We start from the raw sequence: 16,375 nt of genomic DNA, 5'->3' as shown, positions 1-16,375 counted from the left end.
CCATGGGAAACTGCACAATAAACTTGTTCATTTTACTTGGGGACGATACAGAACAAGAACCCCCATCCTGCACTCCACATTTCACACTGTCATTGGCAGCAGAAAGAAAATATAATGGTTTCCTAGATTTCTTTTGGTGTTTGAGAATTTTTTTTGTTACATCAATATTGTATTTATGAAGCCCAAGGAAAAAATCTAAAGGGATGGAAAGATCCGCCTTGTATATTTTTATTTTGTGTCTGTACTGTTGCCTTGTCTGTATATTATTATGATGCTAGAAATGGAGCAAAAATAGTAATGATAACGTTAGTTAATAAAAGATTTACAAAATGTCGTTTTTGATTTTTCTCTTGAAAAAAGGACAAACCCCTAACAATGAGCAGAAAGTAAAGAATTAGTGACTGGTGAAGATCTTGGCCCTGTACCCGAGTGTTTCAGGCATGTGAATCCCACCATGTGTTTAAGAGTGACGCCACATCATACATGTAGTTTTATAAAAAATTATTTCTCTAGACGCGCGGCATAGAGCAAAGCTCCCATAGACTTTCATTAGCCAGATACTGTGCCTTGCAAAAGTATTCGGCCCCCTGGAACTTTTCAACCTTTTCCCACATTTCATGCTTCAAACATAAAGATACCAAATGTACATTTTTGGTGAAGAATCAACAACAAGTGGGACACAATTGTGAAGTTGAACAAAATTTATTGATTTAAAATTTTTGTGGAAATTCAAAAACTGAAAAGTGGGGCGTGCAATATTATTCGGCCCCTTTAACTTGAATGGAGTGGTGGTCTGCACACTGCTGCTAAATGGGCTACAAGAGTCCTTCTGGAGCTCAGTGGTGGTCCCAGCTGTCAGACCTCCAGGGATCTATAAGTTATCACATGACTTATGAATAAATCATATTTCACTGGACAGTCCCTTTAAAAAGCATAGTCAAGTGCAATTTTCAATGGAGATGAGGCAAAAGTGTGGAAAGAGATATATTAAGCATATACAGTGCCTTGCGAAAGTACTCGGGGGGGGGGGGGGGGGGGGAAAGGTTGAAGAGTTCCAGGGGGCCGAATACTTTCGCAAGGCACTGTTTCAGCAGTGTGCAGACCACCACTCCATTCATTTTCTATGTGACTGCCAAGTTCTATCCTTGGCTTTTTCCATCGGCCCCAAAGAGAACAAATTGAGCAGTGGTCAAGAGTCCGACCTGGGGCTTTAGTATAAAGATTTTGGCAACCTATGTGGGTCCCAGCGGTCGGTCCCCCACCTCCCTATAACAACACCTATACCTCGCATAGGTGAAAACTTATTTTTAGAAAATAAACACCCTTTAAGAAAAAAAAAATCTATATAAGGCAACCAAATGCCATCCATTTTATATTGGAATTCTACACATTTTTGAGTTCACTCCGTGTTTCTCAACTGATCTGTTGCTCTGCATTAGATGAACAGAGATTTTTTTTTTCCAGCTCCAAAGTTCAGGTCCCCATTGATTTCAGTGGGGTGCAAGTTCAGGTACAGTTCTGGTACCATAACCTAACTTTGGTCGGGTACCAGCACCCGAACTTCCACATGTCTGCTCACACCTAGAAGCGTGGTGAAAATGATATATCACCAGATTTCACAATACAAGCTACATACGTTATTAAATAGATCTCAGACATGGTGAGGCTGGTGTATTTACTTTGAAAATCCATTTCAGAATGGCTGTAATGGCTGCAAGTCCAACTATAGAATGAAATAATTCACAAGTCTGAGTTTATTCAATTTACACTCCCTCCTGACTGACAGCTGCAGCATTTACTGAGCAGTGTGAGATCTCAGCAGCCGGAGCCACAGAGGAGCTGCCAATCAGGCGATGCAAGCAAAGATTGAGATAAACATTCGTAAATAAATAATCAGCCATTCTAACATGGATTTTCAAAATAAACATACCAGCCTCGTCAGGTCCAACATTTAGTAATTTAAATATACAGTTTGCTGTAAAAAGTGGATCTGTCACCAGATTTCACAATGCAGACATTATACAGTAATGTGATGTGAGGATCAACTAAATCTTCTGTAGCAGAACAGCTCTACTAATTCAAGTGCTTCTCACTAAATTAGAATATCATCAAAATGTTAATTTATTTCACTTCTTCAATACAAAAAGTGAAACTCATATAGTCATTACACACAGAGTGATCTATTTCAAGTGTTTATTTCTGTTAATGCTGATGATTATGGCGTACAGCCAATGAAAACCCAAAAGTCATTATCTCAGTAAATTAGAATACTTTATAACACCAGCTTGAAAAATGATTTTAAAATCCGGAATGTTGGCCTACGGAAATGTATGTTCAGTAAATGCACTCAATACTTGGTCGGGGCTCCTTTTGCATCAGTTACTGCATCAGTGCGGTGTGGCATGGAGGCGATCAGCCTGTGGCACTGCTGAGGGGTTATGGAAGCCCAGGTGGCTTTGATAGCAGCCTTCAGCTCATCTGCATTGCTGGGTCTGGTGTCTCATCTTCCTCTTGACCAGGGGTGTCAAACTGCATTCCTCGAGGGCCGCAAACCATGCGTGTTTTCAAGATCTCCTTAGCTTTGCACAAGGTGCTGTAATCATGTGTGTAGGTGATTAAATTCTCACCTGTGCAGTACAAGGAAATCCTGAAAACATGACCTGTTTGCAGCCCTTGAGGATTGCAGTTTGACACCCCTGCTCTTGACAATACCCCACATATTCTCTATGGGGTTAAGGTCAGGGGAGTTTCCTGACCAATCAAGCACAGTGATACTGTTGTTTGTAAACCAGGTATTGGTACTTTTGGCAGTGTGGACAGGTGCCAAGTCCTGCTGGAGAATGAAATTTCCATTTCCAAAAAACTTGTCCACAGAGGGAAGCATGAAGTGCTCTAAAATTTCCTGGTAGACGGCTGCGCTGACTTTGGTCTTGATAAAACACAGTGGACGTACACCAGTAGATGACATGGCTCCCCAAACCATCACTGATTGTGGAAACTTCACACTAGACCTCCAGCAGCTTGGATTGTGGCCTCTCCACTCTTCCTCCAGACTCTGGGACCTTGATTTCTGAATGAATTGCAAAATTTACTTTCATCTGAAAACACCACCTTGGACCACTGAGAAAAAGTCCAGTTCTTTTTCTCCTTGGCCCAGGTACGATGCTTCTGGCGTTGTCTATTGGTCATGAGTTGCTTGACACAAGGAATGTGACACTTGTAGCCCATGTCCTGGATACATCTGTGTGTGATGGCTCTTGAAGCAATGACTCCAGCAGCAGTCCAGTCCCTGTGAATCTCCCCAAAATTTTTGAATGGCCTTTCAAGGCTGCGGTTATCCCAGTTGCTCGTGCACCTTTATCTATCACACTTTTTCTTTCCACTCAACTTCCCATTAATATGCCTGGATACAGCACTCTGTGAACAGCCAGCCTCTTTTGCAATGACCTTTTGTGGCTAAGGCTTCTTTCACACTTGCGTCGTGTGACGTACGTCACAATCCGTCTTTTGGGAAAAAAACGGATACTGCAAATGTGCCTGCGGACAGTCGGCACGAAAAAACGTTCAATGTAATGTTTTTTCGTACGTCGCATCCGCCATTTTCTATCACGCATGCGCGGCTGGAACTTCGCCCCCCTCCTCCCCGGACTTTAGAATGGGCAGTGGATGCGTCGAAAAACTGCATCCGCTGCCCACGTTGTGCATAATTTTCACAACGTGCGTCGGTATGTTGTGCCGACGCAAGAGTGAAAGTAGCCTAAGGCTGCTTTCACACATCAGTTTTTTTCCATCAGGCACAATCCAGCGAATGCTGAAAAAAACTGATCCATTGCAGATTGTAAAAACTGATGCAACGGATCCATTTTTTCGACAGATCTGACTAGCTGATCCAGCTAATTGGATCTTTAAAAAAATCTGAGCATGCGCAGTTAAAAAAAAAAAAAAAAAAAAACTGAATCTGGCGCCGGAATCTGTCATTTGACAGATCCGTCGCCCATACGCTTCCATTCTAGCAAAGAGCCGGCGCAGACTACTTTTTGCCACAAACAAAAAACGTAACTTTGTACGTTTTTTCCAGACGCCGGACAAACAATTTTTGCCGAGTCCAGAGAAAGACGGACAAAACATGAGGCAGTCCAGCGCTAATACAAATCTAGGAAAGAAAAAAAAAACAGATCCGGCGGCAGCATTCGCCGGATGTTTTTTTCAAAATTCGCCGGATTATGTCTGACTGCAAAAACCTGATGTGTGAAAGCAGCCTTACCCTCCTTGTGGAGTGTGTCAATGACTGCCTTCTGGACATCTGTCGAGTCAGTAGTCTTCCCCATGATTGTGGAACTACTGAAACAGACTAAAGGCCCCTTCACATTAAGCGACGCTGCAGCGATACCGACAACGATCCGGTTCGCTGCAGCGTCGCTGTTTGGTCGCTGGAGAGCTGTCACACAGACAGCTCTCCAGCGACCAACGATCCCGAGGTCCCCGGTAACCAGGGTAAACATCAGGTTACTAAGCGCAGGGCCGCGCTTAGTAACCCGATGTTTACCCTGGTTACCATCCTAAAAGTAAAAAAACAAACGCTACATACTTACCTACCGCTGTCTGTCCTCGGCGCTCTGCTTCTCTGCTCTGGCTGTGAGCGCCGGAAAGCAGAGCGGTGACATCACTGCTCTGCTTTCCGGCCGCTGTGCTCACAGCCAGAGCAGAGAAGCAGAGCAGAGCAGTGCGCTGACCCTATAATGATCTGTCAAATCAAAGATTACTACATCACAGTATCAGAACCACCATCAGGACATGAGTACGACACTGAGTTTAGTACAGTGATCAACTGCAAAATCAGCTCAGCGCCACTAACAATGGTGTCCCATTAACCTGCAACTCCCAGTGTCCCCTTAAGAGTTGTCCAGCCTTTGGGTACAAGTCACTATATGTGACTGCAGACTTGTTAATCCTCACAGCTGTCAAGATTCTTCAGTGCCAGGTACGAGACCACAAGTATGTGATTTTATACACACGGTCACATACCAACAAGATGTGCGCAGCCTCGCTCAATGTAAGTGTATTGAGCGAGGCCAGAAGTCTAGTCGGAATATGGCTGGAAGTATGAAAATCACGTTCTTGCCTCCGGCAGCAGGAATCCTCAGCCCCTGGAACAAGGGGGTACAACCAGTACAATGTATTGAACCCTTTGTATTCACACTGGGTTTTTTTTTGCTATTAAACAGGATGTATGAGAAGCTGATCATACTGTGCACACAACAGGACTTCACCACCTTTATAGAAATCTTGAATATTTTATTGCCCTGTGAGACGATCCTTAGACCTCAGCTTTTTCAGTCTTCAGAACTTGGAAATTAAATGAATTCTTATGGAAAAACCACAAACCCTTTACTATGATCCGTGCAGGACAAATCACAGCCCCCAGGATTCTCTTCATGGAGGTCTCCTTTAATTCCACCGCAGAAACAGATGCTATGTACAGATGTATAAATAAGTTTGGGGGTAAAATAAACCTTTCTTTACAGATAATTTCTTTGCTGTGGATCATAATCTCAAGGGGTTTCTGACTGGCTCTTGGAAACTCTTGATAAGTAGAACATTTTCACTACAAAACCAGAACTTGAGAGAGTGGCTGACGTCCTCAGTCCTGTGCGTTCCCATCAATGATGTCCATGGTGGAGTGGCGCCACCTGGCTGCAAACCGCTTCTACCGCAGGTAATAGTCTATGACGGCGGAAAAAGCAGCAAATCCTCCACAGCCAATAACGCCAGCTTTGAGTCCGGCTGCAAGAGAACAGAAGCCGCATTACTTCCGAGTGCCAGGACAGAGATCGGATACAGACAAATGATTACATTTCATCTTTATGACTTTCACCCATCTCCTCGCAGAATGACCAAGTGGTTACACAGATGGGGAGCATCTCCCCAGTACCTGACCCTAGTCTCTACCACTACCCGGATGCGCCATCTTTACAAGGCTGATGCCGTGTGGGAGTAGGCTCTTCTAGGAGAGTCACATTTCAGTAAATCAATGGTATCCATCCTGTGTCTCAATGAATGTGGCCCTATAACAGTCCATTCACATGACAGATTTTCTTACGTACGAGAAAAACAAGCCAATTATTGTGCTAAGAGTATCATCAGTTTTTCTTGTATGTGAAGGTGAAAAAAAAAAAAAAAAGTTTCTCCACCTTTTCCACTCTGGCAGTCCGTTAAAACTAAACTGCACTCCAATGTCATCTGAGTGCAGTCAGATTTATTATTTGCTTTTTTTACAGACCCATAGACTTGCATTGCCGATTCGGATCCAACCCTCGGATCAAAATTGATCATGTCTCCCCAATTTTCTGCGGACCGCTCGGTCTGCAAAATATCACGAACATGTGAATGGCACCATAGAATATCACAGGTATGAATGCTATCTGAGGAAATCACAGATCGCACTTGTATGCAAGGAATGAGGTCTAACGCCCAGCGTATTCTGACCGCCTGCAGTGAGCGTGCGCACTACTGAACTGTATACATGTATCAGGACATGTAAAGACTTGTGGTGCAGTTTCCCTTATAATGAAAGCCTGACAAGTGTCGCACACGTCCTTCATTGGACTGGTCGCTGGCTAATAAGAAGGTTCAGCAGTTTCCTCCAGGCCATATGTCACCTCCATATACAGAGGCCTCCTAGGACCAAGCGCTGCCCCCAGAGAGACACGGAGTATTCATCCCTCTCCACATGGACCGTTTCTTCTGCAGGAAAACATTAAACAGCAGGAAGCATCCTATCAACTACTTCTCTTTTCATTCTTCATCCCTAAAACCTGAATAAGGGTTTCAAGAAGATAAATAATTAGTGTAGTCGTTATTGATTACATGACTATCTACTAACCTCTGAATCCAATCGCGCCCCCTGTGATACATCCACTAATTACACTATTCTGCCAGTCTGACTTTCCACGATACTATAGAGAAAAGTAACAAAAACAGAAAATTAGAGTTTGATGCTTCTTATCCATTCCAAAGCTATCTTGTTAGTCTTTGTATATGACAAGTGTGGCGTCCATGTGTTCTCAATGCGGAAAAAGGGAATAAGCCGCTGCCAGACACCACTGGCGGAAGCTTGCTTTCTTTGAGAACAAAGGATCACTCCTGTTAAAATTTAGAAAGCCCAACTCTTCACATCTTAATTTTATATGCTAAGGCATCGCTTACACATTGTAATAACGTCTCCAGCTTACCTTACAATCTATAGGGTATGGAGGAGGGAGACAGTAGGTCGGAGTTGGAGCAGCTACAATGGTGCTGCGGTGGCAGTGTACTTATTGCTGTAAGCTTTTATGAAGAGATGAGTTTTCGATCATGGAAGACAATCTGATTCGGATGAGGAAGGGAGGATGGGGAACGCTCAGCAAAATATGGGGAGATGATTGCGGGAGGAATGTATGAGTGAGGAGAAGAGCAGGAAAGCTTGTGAGGACTGGAGATGACATGTGAGAAAGTATCAGGAGGTTAGTATGGAGGAGACAGATTATGGAGGCTTGTAGGTCATTTGTAGTCATTTCAGCTGGATTCATTGGGGACTTGGAAGCCAGTGAAGGGATTGGAAAGGTGGATTAATCGGGTGGCCAAGTTGAGGACGGACCAGAGCGATGTGTTAGTCAAGAGACCACAGAGAGGATTGCAGTAGTCGAGGAGTGAGATCATGAGGGCATGCACTAACACTTGGGTTGATTCGTATTGAGAAAAGGACAAATTCTGAAAATATTTTTGAGTTGGGAGGCGGCAGAATGGATACCATGCTCACTATGACATTGTCTTCCTGATACAGCAGCAAGTTAATAATGAGGATGACGTACCCTGGCTTGTGATGGGCTGTAGACCCTCCAAACCTTTACATGATCAGGAGTATCTACGGGTGGCCAGCAGATTTCAGGGACTGACCCGTTTAGGCCATATGTTCTCAGACACCCGGTATAAGGATTATAGAAGCTGCTTCTGAGAGAAATGACGCGTTCACTTTAGGAGCGGCGGGTGACATTGTCTCCCGTGTGTAGGCACAGCTGACACTGAACATTTCTATAGACAAACCCTGTAACTTCAGGCCGTTCCTTGGCACAGTTTGGTAATTACTTGCTAAAAATAACAGTAACACTAAAATCAGCCCACACATCCCCATTATGTAACGTATAGCTGGAATCAGCCAACAGAGAGAGCACACATTGCTCCTAGATGAAATGTCCGCGTCCTGTGATGGGACCATCGTAGCCACCTATGGCACATGCAGAATTAGAGGATTAGGCCACGTTCACACATTCAGTATTTACCTCAGTATTTGTAAGCCAAAATCAGGAGTGAAACAATCAGAGGAAAAGTATAATAGAAACATATGCACCACTTCTGTATTTATCACCCACTCCTGGTTTTGGCTTACAGATACTGAGGTAAAAAAAACTGACCAAATACTGAGGGTGTGAATGTGGCTTTACGGTTATGCACTGAGCAATCTACAGAAACCGCCTACTGAGGCTCAGCGTCCACCGCTGGCTGCCTGCAGACATTCAAATGTGTTCCCCATAAGTGACTTTCAGACCCTGGTCCAGTCGTAGTGAAGTGGATGATACACGCATGCGATTTCTCGGATAATGCCGATATACCTAGGATCAGCCAATGTGTCACAGGTGTGTACTGACTGCTGGGACCTGCCACCTCCGGACCAGATAAAGTGCCGCTTTCATCCCAGTATCTGGTCCAGCAGCTCAGTCATATAGTCCTGGGATACCAGGAGGCAATGTCTGATGGCAAATAATAGGAACTAATTCACAGGTAAGAGGGAGGACGTGTCCATGCCATCGTAGTTCATTTATTAGAAGTTATTCTGCTTGTGAGAAACAATTCACCGATGGAGCCGCTTCCTGCAGAAATGCAAGAAATGGCTTTTTTTTCTTTAAAAAAAAGTGACATTGCAGTTTACAGTCGTATAATTCGAGACTAATATGTCGAAAAAAAACTAGATGCAATACGGACAGAAAGTCTCCGCGAGCTGTCGCCCATAAAAGTTAGTGGAGCAAGTGGACGTGAGACTTCAGGACTCCTGCCTTCACCATCAGTTATGACCTCTAGTAATCATGCGTTTTTCACGTACTGTGTAGCTAGGGGATAAATGCATTTGGTGGAGAAAGTTTTCTAAATGCTTCTTAGTGAGGGTCATCAGGAGTCTGATCCCGATCTGACCGCTACCAAACCTCCGTAATTACATGCCGAAATCTTGTGGAAAATGTAAGATTATTTGCTTCAGGTTCTTCCATAAATTTCTGTAAGCGGACAAAGTACAGACAAGTTCTCAGATCTGAGAGATTTCCTGGAGGCATCTTTTTGTCCGCCTTTCTTTCCCACCATAACTAATAATATAACCATAGGTTTGGGAATATGGCCGAGTTTAGGAGGCTTTCAAGGACATGTAAACTTTTTTTTTTTTTTTTTTTCCCCTTAAAGCTGATAGCAAGTAATCCTCCTCCAACACCAGAGGTGGGACATGGAGAGCGCAGAGCTTGTAGACTAACGGTCAGGAGGTCACGTGGTTCTCCTAATCTCACGTAACGTTCGCCGATCCTACAGATCTTTCATGTGATCACAAAACTTAGTGGGTGACATTCTTCGCCCAGTGTCAGAGGATTAATGCCACCATCACACAGCGTACAATACAGGTCTGACAGCAGATATGGACTTACAGATTCCACCAAACACTCCGTACAGGAGAACATCGCTCCTACGATGGCAAAGTTTTTGGCGTAGGACATTCCTCTCTGACCCATGTCCTTCAGCACCTCTTTGGCAGTGGGAGTACGATATGGATCCTTAGGATCAAAGCCGACGTTGGTATCAATACCTGCAGTAAACACACCGAAGGCTCCACCCAGGACAAAACCTGAAAGAGAAAGCAGAGACTATCATAGGTGCATGACTGGACGATTGTCGTCAGTGCCACAGTTGGCAGGGCATGATGGGAGTTATACTTTTGCAACAACAATGAAGCCATGGCCGCCCATAGGTGCTTATGCAAAGTGCTTGTACCGGCAGACCATGGGACATCTAACTTAGCGCCAGCTGCACAACACAGGAACTCAGTGGGCCCTGTGCAATAAGCTCACGATCCAGCAGAAACACAGTGGGCAATGGCTGAGACGTGTCCTCGGACCCCCTTACATCCCAGTGTGGACAGCCGCTCAGTGACCCCGTACCGTGACACGGGCCGCCGCAGGCTCTTTGATGTATGATTAGTTTTGTCTCTACAGGATCAGGTTACTTCCTCCGGTAAATTGCCCGGCGTAATAAATGGATGAAAATGACACATAATAGAGGATCATTATGGCTGGCCTCATGGTAATAACGCACAGAGGCTTCAAACAGCCCAGATCAGTAGGATGAATGATGCAGAACTGCCCGCTGGAGGCCTGGTGGGAACCTGCTGGTTGGTGACCACACTACAGAATACATTATGCTCCTGGCCCCCCTGTGCTGTCCACTACATCATTTCTGAGGAGGCCATGTTAGTAACACTGTCCTATAGAACAGTGTGCGACATGTTCATCACTAGTACTTTCCCAGAGCGCCTGATATAGTCGTCATGTTTGTAATGTACAGAACTTGCTGCCTCCCTGGACCCTCGTCAGTCAGTGCTTGTTACTGCCACTGCATCCTGCCTCTCACAGGCATAACTTTATTTAATGGGGTTATCCAGGACTATATTCATTTTTTTTTTTTTTTACTGTTGGACTAAGAACTAACAGGCAGGTTGTTGAGAACTACCTGCATTTCTGCCCAGCGCAAACCTCCACCGACACAGCGGTCACAGACTGCTCCTTCCGGCGATTCTGCGGCTTCTGCTATGAACAGAGCAGTGCCTTCTCTTCTGCTCTGTTGACACAGCCAACTTCCTGCTGGATAACTGCAGTGAGCCGGCTGTCAATCCAAATGACGTCGGCAGTCACGCCCCATCAACAGAGCAGATCACAAGAAGGAGAAGAGCTGCTCTGTTGACGTGGAGCAGCTGAATCGCCAGCAGGAGCGGTCACTAATCACTCTGAGACGGGTAGAACAGGCAGGTAGTAGCTGCTCATTGTAAAAAATAATTTAGTCCTGGACGATCCCCTTTAACCTATTAGGTGGTACAGGGTTAAGACACTGGCAGACAAACAAATCCCCCCCAACCAGAGGAGAAACACCTGAAGCTTCTCTGATGAAGAGAGAGTCAGGACGAGCAGCACAGCCTGGGGTCAGATAGTGAAGCCGCAGCATCAAAGAATGGAGAGTCGCTGTTCAACTGGAGATTTGGGGAATCTGAAGTCACCACCTCGATCACTGTTGTGTTCTTCACCTGGACAATTTACCAGGGACATTATCCTGTAGAAAGAAACCACTGCCATCAGGAGCCATCGCCGCCACAATGGGTTGTGCTTGGTCTGTACAGTCTGTAGATAGGAGGTACATGTCAATGTAACACCCACAGGACTGCTGGGGCACCCTGGATCCTAGCCCAACATTGCCGGGAGCTTCTCCCTGCCTCCTCTCTCCCTTGCCGCAGCTTAGTACAATCTTGTCCCCAAAAAAATGGACAAGAATCCGGCCATCCATGCGCTCCATGAGGTTACTCATCGCACTGGACCAACGTCTTCCATTGCTCCCTGGTCCAGTTCTAAAGCTCAGAGGCCCACTGTAGGTGCTTTCAGCTGGTACCGGTCATGCCCCTAAATAAAGGTAAGTTACTTAAAAGGGGTAGTCTGGTCAATATCAATAAGTCCACAGTCACTCTCACTAATGTTATCATAAAACAAGCTCAGCTGCCTGCAGGGCTCCACTTCTAGCTCCTCCTAGTAATTTCTACTCTTTTGGTTATGTATTGTAGCACAAGATGAATTTAAAGGGGTTGTAAGGTGTTAAGCTACAAGTCTGCAGACTTCTGAATCCCTCACATCGAGCGCACCGTGAGGATCCTCCGGTGTCAGCACAAGGAGCGGCAGTCATGTGACTGCAAGTGTGTGATCTGCAGAATCCCGGCCACATTCAGACTAGACGTGTGCGGCCATCTAGTTGGAATGTGGCGGTAAGTGTGCAGATCACATACTGGAGGATCCCGGCAGTGTAAGGAGTCAGTGAGTGACCGCAGATTTAGAGCTTAACACCAGACAATCCTTAAGAGATTTAAGGCTGTGGGGTTATTTCTTTTTTAACCATCAGCTAGCCCGTGTTACTAGCAATAAACCTGCTATTTCTCGCCCTCCTCGTCGCCTCCACCTGCAGCGACATCACATCTACTGCCCACATATCTGCTGCAGCCAATCACTGGGCTGAATGGTGCTGCCGATGAGGACGCCCACTGATCGCCTGCTGTAGTCGTGAGGGCACCGCAGCCTGTAAGCAAAGGACAGGGCAGCAGCACAGAAGAGGGAGGGGGAGAAGCAGCAGATTTATTGTTTTAACATATGTAAATCAATAGGGTAAAACAAAAAAAAAAACATTTATATCTGGAACATCCCTGTTGGCCATGTTCACACATGCAGAAATACTGCTTTTTCCCACAATTACTTGCGTCTCTCTATCTGTGGAGTTCAGGCCATTGCTGCTCAGTTATCACCTAGCAACAACCAATCACCACAGTTTAGCCCATGGCAACCAATGACAGAGCTGCTTTCATTTCAACAATGCCAGTTACAGGATAGAAGCTGGACCCTCATTGGCTAATTGGGTCAGACCACACTTATAACTAGATGTGACTGCTGCCGACAGTCCGCTCACCGCCCACACAGGCCAGGGCTGCCTTGAAGCCGCAGCTCTCCATCACCCGCTCCATCATCTTCTGCTCATCCGATTTTATCGGCGCCGGGAATCCCCCGAGGCCCCCGGGAATCACATCCTTCGGTCTCCTCTTCTCCCCAACCAGGTGCTCCAGTATCAGGCTGTACTGCAATGTACTATCCCCGGGAGCCGCTGCTGAGGACGGAGTCCCAGCCCCGGGGGTCAGCACTGTGCTTCCACCGGGCGCCGCCATGACAGTCCGCACACGTGATAGATTCCGCAGCGCACTTTCCACACTAATTAAGAAAACAAATAAAAATAGGTGAACAGATCTCAGTGATGACGAGTAACAATGCCGCCCAGGAATTACCGGCCACCCGCTGCCACGAGAGCAGTCTGCACATTTATTCACCGTACCGGCAGATTCGTCACATAATCACGTGATTGCTGCCCCGCCCCTATGCGTCAGGCACAGGCAGCTGCTTTGTAGGAGCGATGTGTGCGCATGCGCGATGCCGGGCAGCTGAGCACACAGGTCTCTAGCGTCACGTGACGTGCATCCCACTGCGCAGGATCACAATAATAACCATACCGCTTACTATAAAAATGGGTCATGCTGTACCACAATACCACCGCTACACAGTAATCTAACACTGCCATACTGTACCACAATACCACCGCTACACAGTAATCTAACACTGCCATACTGTACCACAATACCACCGCTACACAGTAATCTAACTGCCATACTGTACAATACCACCGCTACACAGTAATCTAACTCTGCCATACTGTACCACAATACCACCGCTACACAGTAATCTAACACTGCCATACTGTACCACAATACCACCGCTACACAGTAATCTAACACTGCCATACTGTACAATACCACCGCTACACAGTAATCTAACACTGCCATACTGTACCACAATACCACGGCTACACAGTAATCTAACACTGCCATACTGTACCACAATACCACCGCTACACAGTAATCTAACACTGCCATACTGTACCACAATACCACCGCTACACAGTAATCTAACACTGCCATACTGTACCACAATACCACCGCTACACAGTAATCTAACACTGCCATACTGTACAATACCACCGCTACACAGTAATCTAACACTGCCATACTGTACCACAATACCACGGCTACACAGTAATCTAACACTGCCATACTGTACCACAATACCACCGCTACACAGTAATCTAACACTGCCATACTGTACCACAATACCACCGCTACACAGTAATCTAACACTGCCATACTGTACCACAATACCACCGCTACACAGTAATCTAACACTGCCATACTGTACCACAATACCACCGCTACACAGTAATCTAACACTGCCATACTGTACCACAATACCACCGCTACACAGTAATCTAACACTGCCATACTGTACCACAATACCACCGCTACACAGTAATCTAACTCTGCCATACTGTACTACAATACCACCGCTGCACAGTAATCTAACACTGCCATACTGTACCACAATACCACCGCTACACAGTAATCTAACTCTGCCATACTGTACCACAATACCACCGCTACACAGTAATCTAACACTGCCATACTGTACCACAATACCACCGCTGCACAGTAATCTAACTCTGCCATACTGTACTACAATACCACCACTACACAGTAATCTAACACTGCCATACTGTACAATACCACCGCTACACAGTAATCTAACTCTGCCATACTGTACCACAATACCACTGCTACACAGTAATCTAACACTGCCATACTGTACCATAATACCACCGCTACACAGTAATCTAACACTGCCATACTGTACCACAATACCACCGCTACACAGTAATCTAACACTGCCATACTGTACAATACCACCGCTACACAGTAATCTAACTCTGCCATACTGTACCACAATACCACCGCTACACAGTAATCTCACACTGCCATACTGTACCACAATACCACCGCTACACAGTAATCTCACACTGCCATACTGTACCACAATACCACCGCTACACAGTAATCTCACACTGCCATACTGTACCACAATACCACCGCTACACAGTAATCTAACACTGCCATACGGTACCACAATACCACGGCTACACAGTAATCTAACACTGCCATACTGTACCACAATACCACCGCTACACAGTAATCTAACACTGCCATGCTGTACCACAATACCACCGCTACACAGTAATCTAACACTGCCATACTGTACCACAATACCACCGCTACACAGTAATCTAACACTGCCATACTGTACAATACCACCGCTACACAGTAATCTAACTCTGCCATACTGTACCACAATACCACCGCTACACAGTAATCTAACTCTGCCATACTGTACCACAATACCACCGCTACACAGTAATCTAACACTGCCATACTGTACCACAATACCACCGCTACACAGTCATCTAACACTGCCATACTGTACCACAATACCACCGCTACACAGTAATCTAACACTGCCATACTGTACAATACCACCGCTACACAGTAATCTAACTCTGCCATACTGTACCACAATACCACCGCTACACAGTAATCTCACACTGCCATACTGTACAATACCACCGCTACACAGTAATCTAACTCTGCCATACTGTACCACAATACCACCGCTACACAGTAATCTCACACTGCCATACTGTACCACAATACCACCGCTACACAGTAATCTAACACTGCCATACTGTACAATACCACCGCTACACAGTAATCTAACATTGCCATACTGTACCACAATACCACCGCTACACAGTAATCTAACACTGCCATACTGTACCACAATACCACCGCTACACAGTAATCTAACACTGCCATACTGTACAATACCACCGCTACACAGTAATCTAACTCTGCCATACTGTACCACAATACCACCGCTACACAGTAATCTAACATTGCCATACTGTACCACAATACCACCGCTACACAGTAATCTAACATTGCCATACTGTACCACAATACCACCGCTACACAGTAATCTAAGATTGCCATACTGTACCACAATACCACCGCTACACAGTAATCTAACACTGCCATACTGTACCACAATACCACCGCTACACAGTAATCTAACACTGCCATACTGTACCACAATACCACCGCTACACAGTAATCTAACTCTGCCATACTGAACCACAATACCATCGCTACACAACACTGCCATACTGTACCACAATACCACCGCTACACAGTAATCTAACACTGCCATACTGTACCACAATACCACCGCTACACAGTAATCTAACTCTGCCATACTGTACCACAATACCACCGCTACACAGTAATCTAACACTGCCATACTGTACCACAATACCACCGCTACACAGTAATCTAACACTGCCATACTGTACCGCAATACCACCGCTACACAGTAATCTCACACTGCCATACTGTACCGCAATACCACCGCTACATAGTAATCTAACACTGCCATACTGTACCACAATACCACCGCTACACAGTAATCTCACACTGCCATACTGTACCACAATACCACCGCTACACAGTAATATCACACTGCCATACTGTACCACAATACCACCGCTACACAGTAATCTAACTCTGCCA

General features: G+C 45.5%; 1 protein-coding gene across 1 annotated transcript; it reads right to left on the bottom strand.

Moving 5' to 3' along the window:
- Positions 1 to 5,427: 5,427 nt before the first annotated feature.
- On the bottom strand, positions 5,428 to 13,187 carry LOC138672776 (mitochondrial import inner membrane translocase subunit Tim22-like). Its single transcript, XM_069761124.1, has 5 exons — positions 13,157 to 13,187; positions 12,787 to 13,082; positions 9,723 to 9,919; positions 6,884 to 6,956; positions 5,428 to 5,784 (listed from the first exon to the last, which is right to left on the bottom strand). The coding sequence occupies exons 2-5, from the start codon at positions 13,037 to 13,039 to the stop codon at positions 5,708 to 5,710; spliced, it is 600 nt and encodes a 199-aa protein (XP_069617225.1). The 5' UTR covers positions 13,040 to 13,082; positions 13,157 to 13,187; the 3' UTR covers positions 5,428 to 5,707.
- Between the last annotated feature and the right edge of the window lie 3,188 nt (positions 13,188 to 16,375).

The sequence above is a fragment of the Ranitomeya imitator genome, chromosome 3, assembly GCF_032444005.1.
Source record: "Ranitomeya imitator isolate aRanImi1 chromosome 3, aRanImi1.pri, whole genome shotgun sequence".
NCBI lineage: Eukaryota > Metazoa > Chordata > Amphibia > Anura > Dendrobatidae > Ranitomeya > Ranitomeya imitator.
The sequence above is the reverse complement of the archived record's forward strand: the minus strand, read 5'-3'. Positions and strand labels throughout refer to the sequence as shown.

Bases quoted from the DNA above. Each gene is read 5' to 3' on its own strand.
- LOC138672776 (XM_069761124.1), bottom strand. From the start codon at position 13,039: ATGGCGGCGCCCGGTGGAAGCACAGTGCTGACCCCCGGGGCTGGGACT. The intron at 6,957-9,722 runs GTAAGTCCATAT...TTTTCTCTATAG, and splicing joins CGGAGTGTTTGGTGGAATCT to TATCGTGGAAAGTCAGACTG. The intron at 5,785-6,883 runs GTTAGTAGATAG...GTTCTCTTGCAG, and splicing joins GGGCGCGATTGGATTCAGAG to CCGGACTCAAAGCTGGCGTT.